The 25,430-nt window shown below is 43.2% G+C and overlaps 2 protein-coding genes across 10 annotated transcripts in view; one reads left to right on the top strand and one right to left on the bottom strand.

The window, feature by feature from the left end:
• Positions 1 to 292: 292 nt before the first annotated feature.
• hebp2 (heme binding protein 2) lies at positions 293 to 23,530 on the top strand. 2 transcript variants are annotated; one of them, XM_026319321.1, is made up of 6 exons: positions 293 to 361; positions 646 to 740; positions 2,707 to 2,842; positions 3,353 to 3,533; positions 3,790 to 3,985; positions 23,401 to 23,530. In XM_026319321.1, exons 2-5 carry the CDS (start codon positions 666 to 668, stop codon positions 3,974 to 3,976), a joined length of 579 nt encoding a protein of 192 aa, XP_026175106.1. In that variant the 5' UTR covers positions 293 to 361; positions 646 to 665; the 3' UTR covers positions 3,977 to 3,985; positions 23,401 to 23,530. The 2 variants fall into 2 exon arrangements, with proteins under 2 accessions (XP_026175106.1, XP_026175105.1); XM_026319320.1 differs by lacking the exon at positions 23,401 to 23,530 and having other exon boundaries at positions 3,790 to 5,394.
• Positions 7,326 to 25,430, bottom strand: part of nhsl1b (NHS-like 1b) — an 86,204-nt gene continuing 68,099 nt past the window's right edge. For 5 of the 8 annotated variants that reach the window (XM_026319311.1, XM_026319314.1, XM_026319318.1 and 2 more), the window contains exons 3-9: positions 23,365 to 23,492; positions 21,118 to 21,322; positions 18,513 to 18,644; positions 13,564 to 16,848; positions 12,415 to 12,547; positions 10,618 to 10,650; positions 7,326 to 9,872 (exon numbers count right to left, since the gene is read on the bottom strand). In XM_026319311.1, coding sequence (XP_026175096.1) covers positions 9,203 to 9,872; positions 10,618 to 10,650; positions 12,415 to 12,547; positions 13,564 to 16,848; positions 18,513 to 18,644; positions 21,118 to 21,322; positions 23,365 to 23,492 — 4,586 coding nt within the window. In that variant the 3' untranslated portion in view covers positions 7,326 to 9,202. The remainder of the gene's footprint in view (positions 9,873 to 10,617; positions 10,651 to 12,414; positions 12,548 to 13,563; positions 16,849 to 18,512; positions 18,645 to 21,117; positions 21,323 to 23,364; positions 23,493 to 25,430) is intronic. The other 3 variants (XM_026319312.1, XM_026319319.1, XM_026319316.2) reach the window with 2 other exon arrangements.

The following is a 25,430-nucleotide window of genomic DNA, read 5'->3' as shown; positions in this document are numbered from 1 at the left end:
CCCCAAATACAGAATAGTTCATGTAATTTTTTTGTTAATTTCATGTTAAAATTTGTTCTAAATGTTTATGTTGTCTGTATAGTAATTCCTAATTTTGCTTTTTGATAAACCTATTAGTAACCCTGTAGCCCAACTGTTTTATTACCTAAATATGAGTGAGGTCAAACAAAACCAAACTAGTTTTTAAATTGATGCCACAGTTGAATTTTTCTTTTTTTACTCATGATGGACTCTTATTTTGAAGTTCACTCCGCTGAGCCAATAGAAATTTGTGTGCCTTATGCAACCGGAAGCGAAGTTACAAAACACAACAAACGTCGTCCACGCCCTGACAGCTGGGACCAAACGCGAGAAGCTACAGGTGAGAAACTGCTTTTTGACATTTCAGGTGGTGTTCGCTCTTTTAGCAGCTAAAATTAGCCTTAACAAAAATAAAACGCTAAATGTTGAAGAGTTACTTCATCGCGTCTTAATGTACGTAATCTACGTCTAGATGTATTTCCAGTGATGATGTGTTGGATACATAACTAGAGTCATGTGACCTGATGTAACAGGTCGCACACCTGTGCAGGGCTGTAGGTTGAAGGATCACATGCGCTGCTTCGCGGGGTTTGAAAGGTCTGAGGTGGATATTTGTGCTTGCAGGGAACATTTGCAGAGGAGCCATGCTGAAAGCGGTGGGACAAGTTCTGTTCTCAACTGGACTGCAAAACCCGAAATTCACAGCGGACGAGAAAAAGGTAAATGTTTTGTTACTTTGCAGTAAAGAGGTCATTGAACCTTTGGCCTGGTGTTGGTTGCTCTGCTTTATGGGGAAAAAAAAACTCGGACAGTGTGAGTTGAGTTGATGTTGAAATATTTATCAATTGGCAGAAAGATCATCTGCAACAAACACTGGTAGGTTTTAAGTTGTGTAAGTCAGAGAAAACTTTGTCTGGGACCAGCTTGGTAGAGTTGTTTTAAAAAAAAATAGTATAACTTGAATTTCTGGATCCACCACAACTAAATTAATCAGTGTTTAGATTTGTCCAGTTTCACAGCAAAACAACACTTGTGTGAAATGGAAATTTTGAAAGGAGCTGGTCTTCAACTGAGCCATGTAAACCTGTAGTGTTTCTGAAATTCGTGACTTTGCAATTTATTTAGGCTCAACCACCCTGAATCATACATGTTTTTCAAGTCAAATTGATTTGAACTTTAAAAGCAACATCCAGTTGACCAAAGAACTTTATAGAGTAAAGTACTTTATATATTTATCATAATAAATACCTCAAATGAGAATAAATAACAGAAGGAGGCACAGTGACTTGGTAGGTTTTCTCCAGGTACTCTGGTTTCCTCCCACAGTCCAACAACATGTATGTCAGGTTGATTGGTGACTCTAAATTGCCCATAGGAGTGAGTGTGAGGTTGTATGTGGCCTTGTGATGGGCTGGTCTGGTTCCTGCTGAAAGAGAAATGTTGGAAAATGAAAGCAAAAAGCTTCAGAGTTTGTCCGTTCAACATATGAAGTTAAAGCATGTGGCTACACTTTACATTTGCATCCTTTACTAAGCTGGTTCAGGGATGAAAAATCTATTTCATGTTTTGTATAGGGAAATATCTGATCCCATTGAAACAGATTCTGTTTACAGATCTATAAATTAGACAGTTCAAACTAAGACATGGTCCACTTATAGTGTATTCTGTCTGAAAGACAACGCACGTGGATTTGTCAACAGTATGGCAGTCCAACTCATATTTGATCCCTTCATTTAATTGAAAAATGGTTGATAATAACCTAGATAATGATTGATGAAAATGGGTTGAGGCATTTTTAAGATTAGGAAATGTAATGTTGTATTGTAATGTAATACTCCAATTCCTTTCACACCTTCAATCTTCCATTTTACCTGCTTATACTCTGACACTCAGCCTCTGCTGTTTAATTAATATTAGCAATACTACAGAGACATAGAGTAAAAATCTTGCTTATATAGCTACATTAATATATTGGTATCATATACTTTCAAATCAGCTTTACTTATCCTCAAGGAAAAGACAGTTAATGAAGCTATCTGCTGTTTTCAACCTTTTCCAGTTAAATCACTTAGAGAACTGACTTGTATATAATGTGAGAATGGTCCCTTTGTTGAATGTTTTTGGGAGCAGGCTTGTAAAAACATTTCAAATGTTACTGGCTTGTTCTCACTTTGTTTCCCAGAAGTGATGTTATTAAATGAAGACTCCAGTTTAAATATGATCTACTGCAACAAAAGAGAACAATCTTGGTCACTCAGCTATGCCACACTTATTTTGGCTCTTATCAGTGGTGTTGTGTATATCATTATGGAGTTATCTGTGGCGAGGATTGATGGGCTCCAACAGGAGATGCTTTGTGACTGGGAGGAAACACTTGTAACAGAAAAATCTTGACTTTAATAAATTCTTTTGGAAGGGTAGCGATGGGGAAAAGGCAGGAAAGCGTATCGTAAAGATTCTGGACCATGTCACAGAATTAGCATGATATGTGGTTAACAGTGTGCAATAATAATAGCAAAAAAAGTAGTAAGTAATAGAAATTGGAGTTATTTTTTCAGTTGAAGTCAGTGTGTGTCAGTGTGTGTCTGTGTGTGTGTGTGTGTGTGTGTGTGTGTGTGTGTGTGTGTGTGTGTGTGTGTGTGTGTGTGTGTGTGTGTGTGTGTGTGTGTGTGTGTCTTTTTGCAGGGAGAAGACTATGAGATCCGTACATACGATGCCACTAAGTGGGTGAGCACCTCTCTGAGTGGGATGCAGTTCGATGCGGCCTTAAGTGCTGGTTTCCGCAAACTCTTCAGCTACATCCAAGGCAGCAATAAAGGCAGTGAGTTTCATCACATTTGTCCTTAAAAGCCATATATGCAGCTTCTATTCCCTTTGGGCTTATGATGTTCTTCATTTTGACACTGACTGTTTGATGTTTCTGCTGCTGTTGTAAAACTTAATGTAACTTAAATGACACTTGATTAAAGAATAACTCAAGTAAATATTCTAATAATATAATTCAGATACTGCAGAATGAAATTATGGCTCTGAGGACATGTGGCTTGATGAATAAATAGGAGGAAATGCACTATAATTCTCGCTCAGCAGTTTGTGAAAGCACCACTGCCTTTGTCTAGCTCAGCATTTTACAGCAGGATTATTTATGAGGATATATATTGTTTGTGCTTACTCACTAGTGAGATCTGCAGTTTAAGGGCCACACATTGTGGTTATATGCCAACCGTCTGTTAAGGTGTCATTATGCACCGAAGTTTTGATCGGCCACTGGACAGCTGAGGGTCATTGTCTGATGCCATTTATGTGTTTTTTTTTTTTTTTGGTTCCTCAGATGTCAAAGTGGAGATGACGGCCCCTGTGACTTGCCGCGTCGACCCTGGAGCGGGTCCCACGTGTGAATCTCAGTTCACCGTATCGTTCTACATCCCAGAGGAGCATCAGGACAGTCCCCCTGAGCCGAGTGACCCGGACGTGTTTGTGGAGCAGAGGAAGGAGTTCACAGCTTACGTCAGGTAGAGCACATCCAAGTCATTAGCAGATTGTAGGTTTCAAAACCAGCTTAAGCTGATAAAATGTGTCCTGCACCTGTTATAACTATGTCTTCTTCTTTTCTAACCAAATAGATTTACAGAAAAGAATTGTTCAACTTAAGACTGGTCCAATAAAATACGACTGGTCTCTGAAAAATATGACTGGGCAAATAAAATATGATTGGTCCAATAAAATACGACTGCAGTCTCAGATCTTTCACTTTTTTTCTCATTTCAGGACGTATGGTGGTTACTCCAATGAGAATATGAAGCGTGAAGAGCTGCTGAAGCTTGTGGAGAGCCTCCAGAGGGATGGAGCGCAGTACATTGACCATCCGTACTACGTTGCTGGCTACGACAGCCCTTTCAAACTGACCAAGCGCAGGAACGAGGTCTGGGTCCTCAAGAAGGAAGAGGAGCAGTAGAGTTCAGAGGTCACGCACCACACTACCCACTGCATTTTTACTTATATTTAGGAATAAAGGTTTTGACAACATTTGGTAAATATAACATAGTATTACAGTACCATACAAATGGAAAAGAAACCTGGACAAATCATGAATGAAGCTATAAGTCATACTAACAGTGTGCATTGCTCAATACCATTTTGAATCACTGTTGCTTTGAGTGTTTTAATTAAAGATTATTGAATTATAGATTCACTATAAATGACCAAACAGACTTTGACAAGCCACCATTTAAAGTTAGATGAAAAAGTGGCCACAGTGAAGCAATTTTCCAGCAGAGGGCGCTAAGTAGTCTGAAAACAGTTATCTCCCTTAGTGGCTCTTAAGAAAACCATAAATGTCTCATATCTTTTTAGCGATTGCCTTAATTTGAAACAGTGTGTTAATTCTTTTATGAGTTTACAACTAAAGCTTAATGTAATAAAGATTGTCAACAGGACGCAGAAATAAAGGATAGGTTCATATTTTTCAATAGCTCTCTAATTGCAATACTTGAATCCACAGAATTATTGCTCATTGTAAATGTTCCCTCTATCCATACTGGCTACAGTGTCTGCCTCTTAATGCAAATCCAGCATAAGAGACACAGTCTGTGCAAAAATAAAAGTTGAGGCTTTCACAGTCAACTCAAATTGGTATTTTAGTTACTGTTTAACAAAAAACCCACTTGACTTCTCTAACTCAGCTGAAGCAATCAGCTGAACTTTGGAAGAGAAAATCTGCAGAGAAATACAACTGTGGATTGATTTTTTTTTTTTTGTCTATGCCCTCCAGTTGAAGTTAGTTTAAAGATAGATCTCTTCAGGGTCTTTGTAGACGTGAAGAACAATTATAATGACCATCACAGATACTGCTTACATTATATGTTTAAGATAGAGCTGGAAGGATATGAACCGATCCTTTAGGTCTTAGATGCTCGTCAGTCTGCCGAGGTAGCTGTGAAGGTGAATACACGACAGCCTGACAAAATGTTGGTAGATCTCAGTTTATCTCCTGTCAGATCCATCTCATCCTCTCTGATGAGGCAGAGCTGACATCTCATCTGCTGCTTTTATTTGCAACACGCATTCCCCTGATGAATGAGCAAGTGTATGGTTAACCTGGCTGCATAGAGTCAGCTCTGATCTACCAACATTTTTGGGGCGTGTGGGTGTAAGATCTCAGCACAGACTGACAACTTAGAAGCAAATGTAAACATTCTGCCTTTTATAGAGTTTGTGTACATATTAATCTTCATATTTACAATTTGGGATGTACTGGAAATTATTTTTTAATCTTTAAATTGGCATAAGGGAATGATGACATGCTGTTTTAACATCTAAATATTATTACAAAATGTGAAATGTCTAAATAATAAATAGAACTTAAATGATCAATTACTCTGACAGTGTCTTAATTACATCTTCACTGTGTAGCTCTGCAATTTTCTCATTAGTTGGTTTAAACACAAACCACAGGAAGCTTCACTGAAGGGTTTATCTGATCTGTAGCAGATAGAGCTGAGATCGTCCTCCACACTCCAGCGGCCGTGACCTTTTATCAGTTGGATGAAATCCTCGCCACAGTTCACTTCCCCCTTTATCGTCTCACTCTCTGGCGGTCGTCACGCCTGCTGAGTCATTCGTTTTATTTGTGGCAGAAACGTTTGCAATATCGTGTTCAGACGCTCAGCAGAAATGACATCTTCTTGTATACCTGCTCCATCTTCACCTGTTCCTCACCCCTCAGAGTGATGCCATTGGCTGTGCTCAGTGAGGTGAAGCGTTACTGCACAGAGGAAGCGAATAATAAGGCTCTCTGTTTTATTCCAAACACCACAGGCATGCGTTTTAATTTTATCTATCCCTTCCAGCTTGTTAGAGACCTTGAGTGGAAGCAGAGGACAGGGTGTAAAAATACTTCCCCAACAAATCTAATTTTCTGGTAACACAGATTAACTTTGGAAAATGAACATACAGTATGCAGCGGTACATTGTAATTTGTTTTTTACAGCCATGTGATTAATAAGTATTTTTAATGGACTTTAAAGTTCCAGTTTCTTCCCACATATATACTGCAAATTAGACATCCCAGACTTGTATCTGCCAGAACTGTAGGTGTCAGTAGGTGTGTGTGAGAGGTTGTCTTTTTTGCATGTGTGTTAAATTTACATTGCTGGCGACTGTTTCCTGGAGCAAGTTCTTGGGTCAAAAATAGACATTAAAAGTTTTGAGCTCAAGTTAAAAGTATGACAACAAAAAACGAAGAGTCAACACAGACTGTTAAATCTTGGGAGCTAAAGCTGCAACCAAGGACTTCAGTCCTTTTCCACAGCTGCTTAGTTTAGTAAAAATGTAAAATGTGGAAAGTGGTTGTTAGCAATGTAATTCATTAATGGGGCTAAAACCAAAAGCACTGATGCACTTCTTTATAGATTTAAGTAAAGATGAATTTTCCTGTTTACTAATGTGCTGTCAACAGGCAAAAAATTCACTTTGTGACTCCCTGTGATAGACTGGAGACCTGTCTGGGGTGGCTCCTGCCTCCTGTCAGCTGGGATCAGGTGCAGGATAAGCAGTAAATGGGATGGATGGACATTTGATGACTGAATATTTATAGCTGTACTTGTTGACCAGGCTGAGTCATTCCGCAAAGATTCATGCACCAGCCACAGGTGACAACCATTGTATTTTGTTGTTTGTCAATTCAGTTCTTCCATTTAATTTCTCACTTTATACATCAGTGTCCTGTCAGGCTACGGTATGGACGGTGCTGAACATAAGAAGAGAGGGAAACCAATGGAGTGTGAATAGCGTGATAATAGCTGGGAGGAGTTTGTGTTAGTTCCTGTCAGCCAGATGTTCATAGAGATGTCTGTGGAGCATCAGAGGGCAGGTGACTGCTCAGTTGGAGTTGGCGTGAAGGGACTTCACTGAAAATACCAAGAGGCTGTATTGATATTTCTATGCTTTTGGTAACAAACGCTGAATGTACCAAGGTAGTGAAAGAGTGAAAAGGTCTTGTTCTGGAAGTCAGACGGTCAGGGCGGTTCAACAGTGCGACAGAGAAAGGTCTATTATGGGCTGAGCCTGTGATTCAGTGCGAGTCCTAATGGGATGTCCAGAAGGAGACATAACTGATAACCTCCCGTGGGGAGGGCAGCAGTGCTAAATGATGGCCTCTGGAGTTTTCCACATGACGGACGAGCGTGGGTGCCATGACGACGGCGCTAATGAGGCGGTGATTTGGGGTGTTGGGCTGGCAGATGGCCGTGAATCACAGAGAGAGAGGGAGAGAGAGAGAGAGAAAAAGACACAGACACCTGCTCTCTAAATATCACCTTATTTTTATTACACAGACATACACAAGCGTTAGCAGCCTGCCTTCAGCTCCACTCCCACTACTTCATGACTTCTTCTGCCCTCCTATCTTTTCACAAGCTCTCTGCGATTGAGACACTTCCTGTCACGAGTCAATTCCAGGATCCAAGTGCTCAGTCATGGCCGGGTGGGAGCTGGTGCAGACGCACTGTGGTCACAGGCGATTAAACCGCAGCGTGTTATTGGCTGTTAGGTGCAAGTCTCATGCCTGTCACCTCAGTTTACCACTGTAAATAGACCACATATACTCAGCTATGAGCACCAGCATGGGATTTGGATGACTCAGGATTAAGTTTAGTAGAAGGCTTAACTATTTTTGTAATTTTTACTTTGAAGCAGCTCTTCAAAAGAAAGAAAATGCTGGTGGTCTCAGCATAGTATATGTGATGCTTGTCTCTCCACCCTTCTTCCCTGTACCTCCATCAGTCTGACCAGTTTACCTTTCTGCAGTCCTGCTATGTGAAAATAAATAATCTACAATAAGGAAACCACTCCCTTTAAGCAAACACAGGGCTCTAAAAATGTACAAAGTATTTGAAAATAAGTGAAAATGTTACTTAGAACTCCTTTCTCTATGTATTTACATACTGAACCATATAAAACTGCAAAGGGGTAAACAGAAGCAGAAAGGTCATCAGTGTTTTACAAATCATTTAAGCCCTAAAAGGTTCTAGTCCTAGCAAACCTAATGACTGGAGCCGATGCACGGGGGTGCCAGACACGCGGCCACGCTCTCAGATTGTGTTCACGTCCAGATTAACGGTCAGATACAGTTTGTTTTTTTTTCAGCTCTTTGGTAAGCAACATGATCAGTAAAAGACCTGGCAGTAAAATAAGTTCTTTTTCTAATGTCGTTTCTGGCTTTATACATTTATAAATTCACACTAAACTCCTAAACATAACTCATGACATCACTTGTTTAAGGAAAAAAAAAAAAAATCTTTAAACCATACATTTGAAGTCACAGACAAAGAAAAAGACTTAAGCACAGTGCAAAATCTATGAATGTAAATTCAGTGAACAGAGGTTTTGCGAGTAAATTTGCTGTTCTTGTTGAGCCTTTGTAACGCCAACCATCAACCTTGTGTCCATCACTAGGGGACAGCACTGAGCCCTCTGCACTTCTTATTGACCTCTGAAAACCCCAGCTCTGCAAACTAAACCACCAACACTAAGAGCAGGAAGCAAAAACCGTAGCTGAAGTTGTACCGTGGAGTTGTCTGTTGTACCACGTTCTCAAGTTCCTTCCACAATATTATGGACCCTGAAGAAAACGTTTGCAGGCAGCCGTGCTCTCAAACACTTTCCAGAGTCAACAGGAGAGAAGCAAAAGCTGAGATTTACAAGGCGAGCATCCGGCACGGCTTTACATTCCACTCTTTCCAACTGCCTGGCCTCGTAACACCACAGCAACTTTTCAATGCCTTCGATTCACCTTAGTTTGCCATCTGAAAGTTATTCTTCAAAGGAACTAAAGGGTGTTAAGGATGAAGAGCATAAAGTAGAAAAACTAAAACTGGAAAACAAATTAAGAACACCAAGGAACACTACACTTTTAACACACTGGGTGAGTCACCAAATGAAGGAGATGATGAGAGTCTTGAAAACCTGCAACAGAACCAGTTCTCCACTTCAGCCCGGTCCATGAGGGGGCGATCCCGGACATCACATCAGGACCATACCACTTCTTCAGAGGCAGTACCGAGGGGGGTCAGGCTCAGGAAGGTGTCTCTACAGAGCCGTTTACTGGCTCCTCTTCCTGCCCCCTACTTGGTTATGACAAACAAGTTCAGCTCTTTGAATCTAATATCCATGCGCTTTAACTTCAGCTCTCTTCAGATAAAGTGCCATTCGAGTCTTTGAGCAAAGGGAGAGTTTGGGATGCAGGTCCAGGCAGACTTTCTGCAGTATCCCCATACTCGCTCTCAGCCAGCTCCCCCTCACGTTCGCAGATAACTGTCATTGGGCTGCTGAGGATTCGGCTGCGTGCGTTGTACTTGCTGCTGGCAGCAGAGGGTGGCGTGCGAGAACGTCCGTACTTGAACCCGCTCATTGAAAAAGACGAATAAGTCGGCGAGGACAGAGCCAGGGCCTCATAACGGTTCCACTCATCTACTGCTCGTTTGCCACGTCCGGGAGAGGCGCAGGGGCTGTGTGGCATTGTTGGGGAGGAGGGGGAAGCAGCAGGGGGGTCTAACGCTGACTCGGACCGTGTTCGGTGGAAGCGTGGGTCCGTGGAGCGAAGCATCTCAGCAGCAGACATCCTGAAACTGGTCTCGGAACGGCTGCCCTTCTTGAGGAGAAGAGCCTTGAAGGTGTCGTTGCTGGTGGAGGACTTGCGGAGGTTGCGCTGAATGGAGCTTGTCTGCCTGGGCAGAGTGGACACCAACCCTGGGGATGTGCATGTGGGGGTGGTGGGTGGAGACTGTGGATGGCTTCCAGCCCGGGACTTATCCTCCTCAGAATCCTTGCGACCCAGGACCTTGCGTTTGGACCTAGAGTAAGATGTGGATAACCAGATTAATGACATGCCTGTGGAAATTACATAGCAGGTTAGCGCAAGCACAGTTAACTGAATGCTGCAATGAAAGAGCAGCAAGAAGAACCTCAGTTAGGAAAATGTAGTTGTTGCAGTTTTGTCTGGAAACTGGGACATCAAATTCATATATTCAAATTAAAATTAGGCTGCAGCAAATGCGATTTCAGATGTGAGCAGCTAAAAAAAAAAAAAAAAAAAAGAGATTGCGGTCAAAATACTTAACCCACACAGCTCAAATCTTCATCCCTAATTTGCCATATGTCAGCATTGCCCCCAGCAATCTTAAAGACTCTTAAAGTCAAACAATAAGGAGCATTGAGTGGCTTATATGCTGGAAAATAAAAGGGGGAGCAATGAGAAGAGTTTTTTTGTTAAAGCAGTCTATTGAGTTTACAAGAGAAGCTGCAGACGCTGCAACTCTGTGAGAATGCACGAACGCGACACAATGAAATTAATCAAAAACACAAATGAGGAGAAATGCCCAAAGCAGGTATAATCACACAAATACAATTTGATCTCCTCTCAGCGGGGCATAACAGTGATGAGCCTACACTGGCTATATCCTACACCACAGCAAAGCATCAAAGCTGCAACTAGCAGAATACAGGGGATTAGGGCAAGCAGGGAAACATTTGTTTAATCTGGGGGAGAGGGGGAGGCACTGTGGCATTATAGCTGTAGCGTTACTTGCCACTTCGCACCTCTCTAGAAAGGAAGCACCCTTCATGTCCCCTCTGTACAGGGAGGAAGAGAGAGGGGAGAGAGATGAGTAAAGGCATGTTCATTGAAAAGTGACAACAATTTGATGCTAAAGGTAAAGACAGGAGTGAAGGACGCAGTGAGACCAAATCCTTAATCCCTGGAATAGATCTACAGAAAGAAATTCTTCCATAAAGGATAAATACGTGTAGAGAATATTCCTGTGAAGGTCAAACAATAGGGAGGACTGGAGCATGGAAAGGTTTTGTGATCCAAGTATCCAAGTCAGCTTTCTGATTTAGATCCACTGCAAAATATGCCTGTGCCCTAAAATCAACCTCTACCTAGCATCACTACATTAAACATTACGTAAGACTTTTCTCACACACACTCTCACGCACCTAAATTCAGTCAACCATCCTGAACCTGCAGTGACACACACACACAGCAGCGGCACCAATCCCAGTTATAGAGGTAAACAAAGCTCCAATATAAGACTCGATCGATTTCTTTCTCTTGTGCTGTGTTAAATTTGGTTTGGAGCGTCTCCCCCCTCTACACAAGTTGTATTTTCTGCTGCAGCTGGGATGGCAACTCATTCAACGTTCTCATCATTCTGTTTTCCCAGAGAGCGAGAGAAAAGACAGGAGAGGTGGAAGTGAACAAAAAAAAATTGGATAGGTGTGAAGGAGAGAGGAAATGCGTCTATGAGTAAAAGAATTAGTGGTGGAGGGATCAGTTACACATTATTGGAGCAAGAAAGTTGCTATAAACAATATGATTTAAAGGCTTTATATATCAAACTTAAAATTCCTGATTTTAGTTTGATGCCCTACTTTTTTTGTAAATTACTCAATTTGTCCATATAATGTGACAGTTTTTTTTCTTCTTGGCATTTGTTTACTGCTCTCATTTTGAAGCAACACCAGGAATTTCTTATCACTTCCCCACTGATCAAAAATCTGTGAAATTATTCTGTTCTATACTGGTGAGACTGGAGCACAGGACGAGCGCAGTAGTGTTAAACAGAGACCGAAGGCGAGATTTTTTTTTTTTTTGCACACGCTTACACAATCGTAACGTATCTCACATGTGACAGTCGTCATAAATACATTCATCTGTCACTAGCAAAAATAAAATCCTCAGAAATGAAATCCTGTGATGCTCAGAACTCCAAATGCCATGACACGTGACCATGAAACACAAATTGTTGGGCTGCATGTGAAATTTATGTGTGCTAGTCCCTTTGAAGCGCAGGAGCACGTATGCAGCGCATGTCGGAGACTGCAGAGCACAAGAGACAGAAATAATGAGGTTGAAAGAGAAGAAGCACAAGCCGCTCTCTCCGGTGGCCCCTAACCCAGATTAGGACCAGAGGGTGATGAGAACCTAAATAATGAATGAAACAAGAGTCTTTTTCTCCTGCTGAGGATGAGCAACGCTGACGTGACTAACACAGATGCCTTGGTAAGCATTTGACAAGTGACTCATGTAGCTGGCTTAGTTGCTTCCTCTACATGGACTTTCACTGCCCTCTCTTCTAGGCTCTGACCCTCTAGAGACCAATTTTGGACAGATGCGTGCTCTTGCAGATGGGACAGTAATGGGTGAACAGGAAGAGGATGAGGAGAGACAGAGAAATCATTGGCTGAAGGGAACGAAGTTTGGGCTTCAGGGTGACAAAAAGGAATGAGATGCTGAAAGAGGAAAAAAAAATAATAACCAGGGAAACAAAGAGACAAATTGGCTAATGAGGAACTGAATGTCAAGAGGCGTAAAAGAGAAGTCCATCACATTACCTGTGAATGGCGGCAAAGAGGTCCTCAGTAGTTCGAGGCCGAGTAGGAGTCGGGGTCACCATGTTCTCCTTGGAGGCCCTGTTAGCTGACAGGACCGGGGATGATTCAGCCGTACTCGATTCGAACACCTCACCTGACACAGAGGAACATACGCACAGTTAGAAGAGAGTAAACACACAGCCTTTAGGTTGCACACACACACACATGAATCCACAATCCTGTCGAATTAACCTGGCAGGCTATGAAATCAGAAGTGGTACAGAGGAGGTGCTGGACTGTCTTCTTACATTCTGTCTCTAGATCCCCTCTCCTTTCTTCTCCTCTAGTTCAGCCTCTTTTTTTTCCCTCCTCCTCGCTCACGTCTGCGCTTCAAATGCCTGAGCCACTGCAGGCAGTCTCACTTTACACTCTCCCCATCCCATCTCCCCTTTATCCCCTTGCAAGATCTGTTCCCCTCCCCTTTGATACGATGGAGCCCCTCCCCCCTCTCCCTCCACCCACAAAAAAGCATCTCCCCTGGGACACGTGGCCCCCTCCCTCACCTTAGAGAGAGAAGAAGGGATGGACAGGGAGCAGGACAGACAGAGAGGGGGGACTGAGTAGGACTGATCAAGGATGAGAGATTATCAGTAAAGAAACAAACAGGCAAAAACACACATATGGAATATTGGTTATATTTAACAGAGAAGAGGGAAGTTGAGAAGGCTTAGGTGTGTTGGTTGGGGTGGCGGTGGGGTGTGGGGCAGAGAAAAAGGAATACGGGAAAAAGGAAGGGACAGTAGCCACAAGAGACGTCTGCATATAAAATATATATAGAAGACAGAGAGAAGGAGAGGGTGATTTCAGGAGGCTGCAGCGCTGCTGTCCCAGTGATAAGCCGTCTACCCCAAACTATTTTCACAGTTTTCAAACCTTTGAAATTTTGTGGTTTCAAGTTTGTCTTCTTTGCTTTGGAGGGCAAAATGAATTTCACAGCTGCCTGAGGAGCTGGCTGCACAACAAGCAGACAGCAGTATCAATACTAAACACATAGGACTACAGGCTCTACTAATCAATAAATGAAGGCTCCGAATGACAACATTTAAAAGGAGTGTTTCCTAAATGTGTGTATTTAACTTTAGTTTGGTGGGGAAAACAAATCAGACTCACCTGCATCTTCCTCCTTGGAGCTGATGGATCCACTTGGGCTGCTTGTTCCATCTCCCTCCTCTTCTTCCTCTTCAAGAGCCTCTCCATTGATAAAAAGTTCATGGTCAACACTTGTCTCCTGGCTATCAGAAACGGAGACCTGGGACCCGTCTTGGATTTCTGTGGACGCTTCACTGCTCTCTGCCAATGATTCAGGGCTCTCTGAAACATTCTCCTCCTCCTGTTGCTGGCTTTTCTTCTCTCTCTTCTTTTCCTTTGTTTGTGTTTGCAGAGCCTCTACTTGGTCTTCTGTTTGGGACAGGCTGGTTGTGTCCACATCCTGAGATGGAACCAGTTCATTGATTGGTTGGGGGACAAACGGTGGGAGAAAAAAAAGCTTGGGTTTCTTTGACACTGCTGGGGGCTTCTGTTTGACAGGAGAGCTTTGGGAGCTCTGTGGGGGACTCTGTAAGGATTCCTGCTCTCCATCTGTTTCTTTTCCATTCAAGAGAAAGTAACTCTGATCTTCAGCTTTTCCATTTAAGACAGTGCTATCTGGTGTCTCATCTGTGATACTGCAGCCTAATGAGAGCTCTTCTAAAAGCTTTGACACAGGTGATGGTGAAGAGTTTCGTGAATCGTCTCTTGGGGAGCCGTTAAACACTGGTAACCCAGTGGGAAGCTCCTGAGAATGAGACTTCTCCAAGATCTGGGGCTTCAGACCCTGAAGGAGGTCTGCCTCAGTTTCCTGAGTTTTGGTATGGTCTGTTTTGCTGCTAATGTCCTTCTCTGGCCGTTTAACTGAGCGGAGCTGAACACTCTGCAGTGCAAACGGGGTGATCAGGGGTTTAAGTGACACTGCAGGGCTGTTGGAGATAGCTGGTTTGGGAGCTTCTTTATCTGCCTTTACAAACAAGGAGGTGGAGGAGGGTCGAACAAAAGCAGGCAATGGGGGAGGAGGAGGTGGAGGTGGCCCTGAGGATGGCACAGGAGGGGGAGGTGGAGGGGGAGGACTGAAGCTCCCATTTAGGGATGAACTGGATTCTATTAGCATTTCAGGGGATGGAGGAGGAGGGAATTCTGGGGAGGTGGAACAAGCAGTGAGCAGGTTCACACATGGAGCTGGCAGCGGAAGGTCTGCACTGGAGGTTGGAGGTAGAGGGGCAGGAAATGGTGGAGGTGGGCTAAGAGGGGTGTTGGGAGCTGAGGAGGAGAGGAGCAGGGGTGGAGGAGGTGGTGGAGGGGGGCCTGTGCTCTTCAGTGAGTCTGAGGTGATGGAGGAAAGGGAGGTGGAAGAGGAAGACATGGAGACGGAGGAGAGGAGAGACGACTTCCTCTCGGGCACTTTGGGCTTGGGCCGGCAACCCGAGGGAGACATGGACCTGACAAATGATGGCACTGGGGTTCCAGCTGTGGGGGTGTTAGACTGGCTGGAGTAGCCACTAGATGGGGAGGTCAGTCTGTGCACCCTGTCTGGTGATGAAGTGGATGTTTTAGGTTTCAGTGCCACACCTCCTTCTGGGACTGGAGGCCCAGGAGCTTTACTGTTGGTATGCATCTCACCTCCATTCTGTAGTTCTCCTGGGTGAGGCCCAGCTGACATGTTATCTGTAGCATGGCCCGGGGGAGTCTGTGCCCTCTGGTCTCTGTGGTTACGGGGGTAGTCCATGTAGTAACCCCATGAGTCAGCATAGTCTGAACGCAAGCTGCTGGTGTCACTGTGAGCAGGTGTCACATGGCATAGCGAGTATACATTAGATACACCACCATTTGCATTAACTACTAGTGACGCAGCAGAACTACCGGCACTGATGCTGCTCTGGCTGCGTGGCCGTAGCAACCAAGGGTCATCGTAGTCGCTGCTCGGGCTGTGAGAGGGTGAAGACGGTGAAGCGCCCTTTCCTTTCCCACCCCTAAGCCCCATCTGTAGGCTCTGCTGCAAGCTAGCAATTAGAGTCTCATTAAGCATAGCTTCATTGCCTCCAAGGGGCTTTTTACTAGCAGGCTTGCGTCTAAGAGAGTCTGTACGGGCTGGAGGCAGAGGGGGCTTCTTGGACTTGCGAAGGGAAATGCTTCGGGACAGGGAGCGATCACTGTATACACTTCCAGAGTCTTCCTGACTGGACATCTCGCGGCACTCATACATGCTGTGCCTTGTGGCCCGTCCTGCTGCTGCCCCATGCCCACTGCCATGGCTGCGAGAGCGTAGGCCTGAGTCCAGGTGCATAGAGGTGTAGTATCCATCGTTGTCCTGGGAATAGAGGGAGCTGGAATCAGTAGTGGTCCTTGAGGACAGGTCCAGGCTGCTATACAGCTGGTTGACAGGGGTAGAGCAGCTGGAGGTCAGAGTGCGGTGTGAGACCACCACATTTTCTGGCATGTCATAGATCCACTGTTCGTCTGGCAGACAAGATGGAGGCGTGGGGGCCAAGGTGCTGTGGCTGTGTGCACTACTGTCAGAGTGCCCTGACTCACTAGGAGGTGCTGTATTGACCTGACCACCATCCTGTGCTGTGTGAGTGGGGGTAGAAGTGGCCAAAACTGGGCAGGTGGAGCTGTGGGTGAAGGCTGTTGGACTAGAGATCAGGGAGTCCGTGTTGGTGGAGGAAGTCAGACTGAGCGATCGAGCTGTTGGGTAAGCTGATGCTGGGGAGTGAGACAACTGCCCAGATGTGTTGAGGGCAACGACCTCAGTGGACTTGGACAGGGTAGCATTGGGGATGAGTGAGGTGGAATAGGCAGCATGTGGTGAGACCACACAAGCTGGACCTCCACCCCATTCATCTGACTGTGTCCCCCTGACCTCCTGAGACTTGGGCCTATGCAGGGTCCCTGTTCTTGGGGCATGTCTCATGTGCACCACTGTATCATCAACCTGAAGCTTTCCAATCTGCCTCTGAGGCGTAGTCTGCTCCTCTGTCTTGATTGGGGTGCTGCTATAGATGGGATCAGCACTGAGGGACACTCGGGCACCCTGTCGGGGCAGACTGTGAAAACGGGAAGGGTCTCCATTAAACTGATGTGGCAGCATCAAGATCCCAGAGCTGTCACTGCTGGAGATGGATATGCTTCCTGTTGAGGAGGAAGCAGTAATGCCAGCCATCTGAGCCGCAATTCCCTGTCCTCTCTGCGCCCGAATTCTTCTCATGGACGGGGGTACAACCTTCACCTCTTCTGTCTGGCAGCTTGAGTCTCTGGTGTCTGAACGTCGCAGTGTTGAGTTAATGCTCCCAACTCGGCCCAAAGTGGAGTACTGTCCTGGTATGAACATGGAATGCGGTCGAAGATCTCCGTTACGTCCTTTGGCTGCAGTCAAAAGAGATATAAAATTAAATAAAGGCTGTTTTCTTGCTGTACTTTACTTCTGTTTGAAATAATTTCTTTAGTCACAACACTCTTCAGCAGGACTGTTTGATAAACTGGTTACAGGGAAGCTAATTAATTCAATTTGCTGGAACCTGGTCTCGAGCACTAATAATCTCTGGTCATTTTCATTAAGGAGGAAAGGATATGAGGGGAGACAGACACAAGAAAAAGAGACTTCCTAATATGCTTCGCTTTCCTTTTCTGGCTCAATCTGCCAGAAAAGCGAATAGTCTCCTGGGGTCCAGGACAGGCAGCTGATGAGGCGTGAGGCAGCCCATAAACACACACATAGACACAAACATACACAAAGACACATGTGCATGCACATACAGTGTTGATATGGCAATGCACGTCATACAGGACAGGACATACGTAGCATATAGATACAAAGACAGAACTGCAGATATATCACAAAGACACACTGAACATACCGGCTTGTAAACAAACAATTTGAAGAATGGACTGTAAAATGGGAAAGGATGTCTAGTGTGTCTCCCATCTGTGGTGGTTCTCCTGTTGATGCACGTATCCCAAAACATACACACACTGGTGTCCTTTCTTCTCCCTCACCCCTTTCTCACTCCCTTAAACCGAGCGTACAGGCTCTTCCTCCTCTGCTAAAAGCTGGAGTGACAGCTTGGCTGCTGCTGCTGCTGCTGCGATAGATTAAGCTGCAGGTCTGCTTCGCAGGCAGCTCTAGAGCTAGGGAAGGGAGGGATGAAGCACTGGGACAATTACCCCGGCCCAGTAATCATGTCATTCAGAGGCTGCTATCAGCTGGGCACTAACCAGACTTTAAAGCTCCTCTTCTATCAGCCTTGTTGATCTTATTGCACATTTTTATTAAAGGCTGCTAACATCCTGCAGCTCAGAGGTGTAAACAAACATCACCCATGCAGTGCCATCAAGCAGGGCACAGTGTCAAGCTTTGTGAGCAAAGGGTTCAATAACACCCAGCTCACCTGAGGAACTAAGGGGAAGGGCCTTCTGAAGGATTTGAGGGGGTCACATGTTCTATATACTACAGGGGCCCATTGTCTTTATTAAGCAGTACATGTTAAGACACAGATGGGACACACGCTAAGATTATCATTGTAGCACAGAACACAACTAACAGAGAATTCAAAGAAAATAGGATGCAGAAGGATTATGGCACACTAAAGATTCAAGAATGACAAAGTCACTGAACTTGACATCATTTTTTCATCTTACAAACTGTAAAAGTACATTATACTATGGCAAAAACATCTAGGTGGGATAAAGAAAAACTAGTGGAAATGACTTTATAACTAGTTCCTGGCTGTGGACACAATTAAAAAGGGTGAATGAGGATACTGGCTGTAGAACTGAACAGCTGCAGGGCCTTGATCCAACACTGTGGACTTGCATGTGTCATTTTCTGTCTCTCAGCATGAATCACTCCATGCAGTACTGGTTGAGTAAGTTAATTGTCTGGTCAGTATACAGGTATATTAGATGAAAGCATAAATCTGTGGCTAGTGAGGTTACAGGAAGTAATGAAAGAAGCAGGGATGCTCATCCAGAGTGTTGGCACAGGTCTTTGGGCAGTAGTGGGCAACATATAGTCCCACAGTGATCCATACCTAGCTCCTGGGTGATGTTGTCAGGCAGCCCTGATATAGTCTTTCTGCGTTTGACCTTCTTGGGCCGGCGGGACACGGTGTCAGTGTTAATGAGGGAGCGGCGGATGCTCGCTTGTCGGTCAAACACTGCCCCTGGTAGCCGGGAGGGCGAGAGCAAGGCAGGCGGACACACAGGCAAACAGTAGTCGGTTAGTAGAAAGAACAAACTCAACAACATGCAGAAGTTTCTTTTTTTTATTTTTTTAAAGTTGAACATGCAGAAATGTGAGGGTCAGTTCAACCAAATTAATCATCTGTTTAGAGTTTTCTCATCTCTCTCTCTTGATATCTTGATGTGCGGATATATTTGGTTTTGTTTAGCCACGGATATATCGGAGATATCTGTCTTTTATGTTGGTGATAGGACAGTACAATAAATATCAAGAAAACCCTGTTGATGCTCACAGCACTGGAATATTTTAAACATTTAACAGCAATATCTCTATCTCTTTCTAAAAATAGAAACACTGTTACTGTTCCACAAAAAATTAGAGCCCAAACAATAGTGGAAAAAAAAACTACTGAAAAAAAAAAAAAAAAAAAAGGTACATCGCACTTTCAACAAAAATTATCTAATGGACCAAGCATGTAACTCCAACCTAATCTGGCGACTCTTTACTATAATATCTTGCTACTTATCAGCAAACATATGTACTGATGACGTGTCATTTTATTTGAAAGAGGTGAAGAGGAAAATGTGGGTAAATAAAACCAAAAGCATCTAAGTAAATATTTTTATTTGGCTGATCTGAGCCTCCAACCTTTTCAACCATCAGCCTAAGTGTCAGAAAAAGGACACAGTTCACCAGCTTTTTCAGTTCTTTTACTACACTTTTTAAAGAAAACCTGAGATGTTAGGCTGACGGTTCCAACGCTGAATGTAAGTAACCGAGCTGTAAACGTACAGTAAACATACAGTCCTTGAAGATGTGTGAAATGTTGAGTTCATGCTTTTATCACAGAAACACACGTGCACAGAAAGGCTTATAAGGTGAAGGTGAAGCATGCACGCACACACGCACACACACACAGACACACAGAGTCATTCTTCTCAATATCCTCACTCTGTCCAGTTCCCCTGAAGGAAGAGTAATATCTCACTATGAACTGCTTCTCTTTCTGCTATCTGGTGACAGCCTGCAGACGTTAGGGAAATTATGAGGGCAGACAGTGTCTATCACATTTCCCGTCAAAGTGACAGAAATGTCCCGGATGTCTCTGTGTTTTTGCGTCTTTCACAGTAATCTAAAGCGACAGCCGATAAAGCCAACAGTGATTTGTGTTCTGTGTGACCAAATTAAGCACTCATTAGTGTCTAAAGGACGACAATCTCGCAGTTATATTGGCCTTGACAACAGAAAAACTACGATGATATTGAACTGAGACGTTTGCACTGTACTGCTGTCTTTGCATTGTTGTTCTTCTGGTTTAAACCTCATTCCCAATCAGAGCGTGATGTCCTGTAGCAGATGTGAGTGTATGTCAAGTTTTAATGTATAATATTAAAGAGATGTTAAACTGTGTGTGTGTGTGTGTGCGCGCGTGTGTGCGTGCGCATGTGTGTGTGCGTGCGCATGTGTGTGTGCAGGCAGAATTGCAAAATGTGACGCGCTAACAAGGGAACTGGCCCAACACGTTTTGCTGTGTGTGAGTGTTTATCTGTCAGTCGCTCTGTGATCTCACATGAAGCCGGTGAAAAACCTTGACCCCGGCATCATCAACAAGACACAAACGCTCACTCACACACACACAAAGAAAAGTGAAGGTCAGTGCCTGACAAGTCTGATGGAAGGGAAGAGAAAATACATAGAGGTACAGGGTAGGAGGCAGACATCCACGACTAACACATACAGTTTTTCTCCACTGTGGACGACTGGATGCAGTAACTGATTAAGTCTATATCCACTCACTCACAGATGGTTGATTAAAGGAATAGTCTGGCAATCCTTTGATGTCTTAGAGGAAATGTCTAGTATAGATTAAGGACAGATGTTTGCAAAGTAAAGTTCTAGCTTCTGTTGGAAACTAGCAGTGTTCTCCTGCTTTGGGTAAAACTATGCTGAACAAAACGTATAGATCTTTCTCTATATTAAAAAGCGGTGGCAGGCCACACACTATAATGTGCAAGCTCCTAAATGTTTTATCACTGCTAAATGTTTTTTATGGTTTTTGATTTTGCCTCATAGCTTTTAATGTTGCATAAATAAAACTCTGAGGGACCTGAAAAGTCAGTGTGTAGGCAACCTCGATTTTTCTTAGATTGATTGACAAGTGTTTACTTGTACGTCTACATTAAACACATCATCCTCTAGCTTCAGTAAAGACAGATCAAAGCATGGCAGAAAATTTCTTGAAGACAAACAAAACCAAAAGTTAATATTACAGAATAGCAAAAAGGAATGGATGAGACCAGATCAAACTCACTTTTCTATTTTGTCTACATTGCTACAAATTACAGAATTAAAGGAGCAAGATTTGTGTTTTCCACTACCAACACTGATGGAGATTGATCACTACTCACTAAGGGCTGAGAGTCAAAATGAATAATGAATAAATGGAGGAATACCTGTGACGTTGATGGCAACTATGTCTGTGGGCACAGCCTGGGCCACCTGCCTCATCTTCTCCTCTGGTGTGGGGAGAGACATAGTCTTGTTCCACCTCACCTGCCCGTCAACCTCTGACCCCTCCCCTTCTTCACCCTCTCCCTGCGGACTCTGGGGCCTCATGGAGGACTGAGATTTGTCATCCTCCACTGATGAAGCTATGGACTGGAGTAAAACGAGGGAGAATGGGTTAAGGTGATACAACATTATGGGACATTAATGAAAAAAGAACTGGAGAAGGGAAACGGGAGATAACGAAAGGCAAAAGACACAGGATAAGACATGGTGGAAGAGATAGATTATAGAAACAAGGGATAAAAGAGAAGAACACTGACAGGTAATTAAGATGAGAAGAGGGAGAGGGAAAAGGGGGGATAGGAGTGACTGAGGTGAGAGACATGAAACGTGGGGTAATGAACAGTAGTCCAAAACAAAGATTTACTCATATTGACTTAGAGCTAAGAAAATGTAAGAAAAATGTGAGTGGGAATAGAATATTATAGAACTTAATGGCCCAAAACCATAACTTAAACCAGACGTTTCAGAATATATTGGAACACACACACACACACACACACACACACACACGCTAATATATTACACTGCTGTGACCTTTAGAAGCTTGTGGTGCTGTAAACATGTTTCACGATCAATCAAACCCAAACACACACATATATACGTTGCACCACTCACAAGCACCTATCAGAGTAAACAGACAGCCACTGGAGATGGCAGGATAAAAGAAAGAAAGCAACAATGAGGAGAAAACCAGAGCGGGTCTCTCATGCATTAAGCTGTATTCACACACTAAGAGTTCTCAATTGTAGTGTGGACTTTACTGCAGAGGCAGCAACATTTTTACTGCAGCCATCAGTTTTGAAATCAAGCTGCCAACAGAAAAAAACTCATATCCATATCCAAAAAGTGTGTAGTTTGAAATGTTACTACACACCAGTTTGAGTCCAGTTTGGGGTAAAACTCTCTGGTACAGAGTTTGGTTTCAAGCATGGGTTATTATTTTGCATCACTTTGGCTCAACTTTGAAGCGGCTGTCAGACAACGTTAGGCTCACGGGTCTCAGGAAGTGATGGAGAAGAGGGGACAAAGAAAGCGAGAGAGGAGGAGGGAAGAAGTGTAGAGTGGAAAAGAGGGGGTGGGTGTACAGAAAGTATAAAAAGACAACAAGGAATGGGATTCGACAGTTTAGAAAGACAACAGCATGCTATAGAGGTCAAGGGTCAGGCCAGGCATGAAATGAGAGACTGGCATGGCGGGACTCCAGGGAAACGAAGGACTCCTGGACACTTTCAGGACCCTTAAAATTACATGTGAATGTTTGCTTGCGTGAGAAATAAAAATAAAGGGGGAGGAAAGGAGAAGAGGCTGTCTGGCTGTCAAACCATTTACATTTCAGACTAATGGTCTACCAGAAAAAAACAGCTATAACAGGTTTTCTGTCTCTGTCTCTTTTTATTCTCTTCCTCTCTTTCTTTGTCTCCCTCCAATATACCCCCCCCTCCTATGAAAGTACAGTTCTGTGGCATTAGACAAACAACAGACCTACAAACTGCAGAAAAATGACAAGTGTAAAGGAAAAGCAACAGAAGTCACTAGGACTTTCTCTCATTTAGCTCTGTCTGAAAAACGATGAAGAGAGGCGAGGAAAAATCAAACATATTTTGCGGTCAACATTCATTTCATCTCTGCTTTTCATGCAGAGTTTAAGAACTAAACAAAATGTGACTGTGAACTTACTTCACTTCACTTCACTTCTTCTTAATGATCTTAGCAACACATTAAATTTGATTTTACTGCCCACAGTGTCAGAGGAAGAACTTACGGGCAACGCTTGAATAAAATATTTTTTAAGAGAAACTGAGCTGAACCTATAAATGTACAATTAGATGAGATTAAACATCAAGATCTAGAGCTGATATGAAAAAAATAAAAAGTAAAAATGGGGAAATAAAATTGACTAGTAGTCTTGCTGATTCGGATAGTATATAATACGTGTATTTCCACTTCCAACCACTGGAGGGCAGAGTGGTGCCACTTAAGTCACTGAAGGATGATTTCTGTTGCAGAATCAGAACTGGAGTATAAATAAAGTTTGTGTACACATTAATTGTACGCACTTGAAATATTATATTGTCTAGTATTTATATGTATTTGTGTTTTAACTTTAGATCAGTGCTGGGCATATGTACCTTCTTCTCATTTTCATCCTCCTCATCATCCTGCAGGCTGCTGGTGGACTGAATGGGGTCAGCAAAGGTGGGACCCTGAGAATAGTACTGGGAGCTCCGGAAACCATCTTTCCTCAACTTGTCGCATTCTGGAGGACAGACACAACCAGAGAAACACATTATAGACCAAACAGATTTTGATTTATTTTGATAAGATTTCAAGCAGCAGCACATGAGAACACAGCAAATTTGTGTATATGTGTTTTTCTGAGTAAATCAGCCAATAACACCATTGTAATTTGGATGTGTGAAAAAAAAAACATCGGTGTAACATATTAACTCTACACAGTATACAGCTGGTTCTGTATTTGCGTGTGTTGCATCACTGATGTGAGTGTGGTCCCTGTTGGATGATGCCAAGCAATACTCACGCCTCCTCTCGTCACCACCTGTTCATTTGGTTGCGATGTATGCAAGTGTCAACGTGTAAAGAGAATTTATAAATGATTGTGTGTGTGTTTCTATGACTGTGTGTACACATTTTATCCCATTACCACCATGAGGGTAATTCAGCTGGTCCTCACACCTTGTTTTAGAGTAAAGACTCGGTTCGAGAGTTATGTTCAGGGTTTAGCCGTGATGGTTAAGGCCGCAGAATGCATTATGTCAATGAATGTCCTCACAAATATAGAGGTACAAACGTGTCTGTAACCAGAGGAGGGAATATCAGTTTCAGTCTGTCACACACAGATGGCAGAACTACCCCTCTCTCTCCTCCACCCCATTTGTCTCAGGGGGCATTTAGCACATCATCTCTCTCGTTCTCTCTCTGCTAATATGGCTACTAGTGTATTCCTTTTCTAATAATTTAATAACTAATTATACACAAACTGATGAACTAAAACACACTGTACTGAATTTGGCTTTTCAGTGATGCATGTAACCTGCAGGATAAGATATTCTGTGAAGGGAAACATTTACACATATATATTTAAATAATGGAGATAGTTTATTTTGAAAAGGACTATAAATGTCCTTTTAACTTCATTGGTTACACATTAACCTTCAAGTAAGCATAAACCTTTTGTGTTTCCTTACATTTGTTATGCATTATTCATACAAATGCAAAATCCCTCTTGGACATTCTTTTATCTCACATCTTGGATATTTATTCAGTGTATGATGCACAAATGAGAATCCCTTTTGGTGAATTACACACGTGTACCAAAGCACGTGCACATCACTATTCGCCTGACACCTCAAAGATGCTGCTTTTGATCCCTTTATTTGCCATCTATCTCCATAGCTAATTGCAGCCCATCTCTACAGAGAGAAACACCCTGGTGCATGTATAATACTGCGAGTAAATGGATCCTAATCCTGGCAAACATAGTTCCTTTAACAACACGCTGATGTGGTAGCGGTGTGGAAGAAGGGATTTAGAAAGCATCATGATAATGAGGATGATGACGGGGAGCAGAGCTGTTAAGATGATTGGTGTTGCGTGATTTGGGACGGTTGATAAAATAAATGGGCCCTAATGAGCTGAGTGCTGCATGTTGCTAGGCAGACCTGAAGGGAGCGGATCCCCAAGTGACACTAGAGAAAACAAAGAGGAAAAATTGTGGACATAAATAACATAACATGGATATCAAATTTTGCAAATAATATATATGGAGTTAAGTTCCTATTTAGTGCTAATAGACGCAAATATGTGGCTCAGAAAGACATTCACTGAAATGGTAGTGTGATGTAATGTGCAGAAAATTACACTTATTTTGAGGTGACCTTGTATGGGTCACAAGCATTTGTTTAAGCCATTGTTCTTTAAATGGAATCAGCTGCTGTAAATGTTGTTTATGTTGTTAATAAAGGTGACAGTGGAGTTGGTGGTGATTTTCGTCTGTGTCTGACCTTAAAACTATTGCTCTGATGCAGGGGCAATCTTCATGGGATATTATTGACAATAATCACTTGACTGTTATGTAACTACCCTGATGTATTTCAACGTGTTGGCATGTTGTTTTTTTTTTAAACTCACAACTCGCCCAGAAAAGCCTCATCACCATACACAAGCCGAAACCCAT

Source organism: Mastacembelus armatus, chromosome 24 (assembly GCF_900324485.2).
Source record: "Mastacembelus armatus chromosome 24, fMasArm1.2, whole genome shotgun sequence".
NCBI lineage: Eukaryota > Metazoa > Chordata > Actinopteri > Synbranchiformes > Mastacembelidae > Mastacembelus > Mastacembelus armatus.
Note: the sequence above shows the minus strand (reverse complement) of the source record. Positions and strands in the feature narration are given on the sequence as shown.

Excerpts from the sequence above, each read along its gene's own strand:
- hebp2 (XM_026319321.1), top strand. The coding sequence starts at position 666 with ATGCTGAAAGCGGTGGGACAAGTTCTGTTCTCAACTGGACTGCAAAAC. Across the intron at positions 741-2,706 it reads TCACAGCGGACGAGAAAAAG|GGAGAAGACTATGAGATCCG; the intron begins GTAAATGTTTTG and ends GTCTTTTTGCAG. Across the intron at positions 2,843-3,352 it reads CCAAGGCAGCAATAAAGGCA|ATGTCAAAGTGGAGATGACG; the intron begins GTGAGTTTCATC and ends TTGGTTCCTCAG.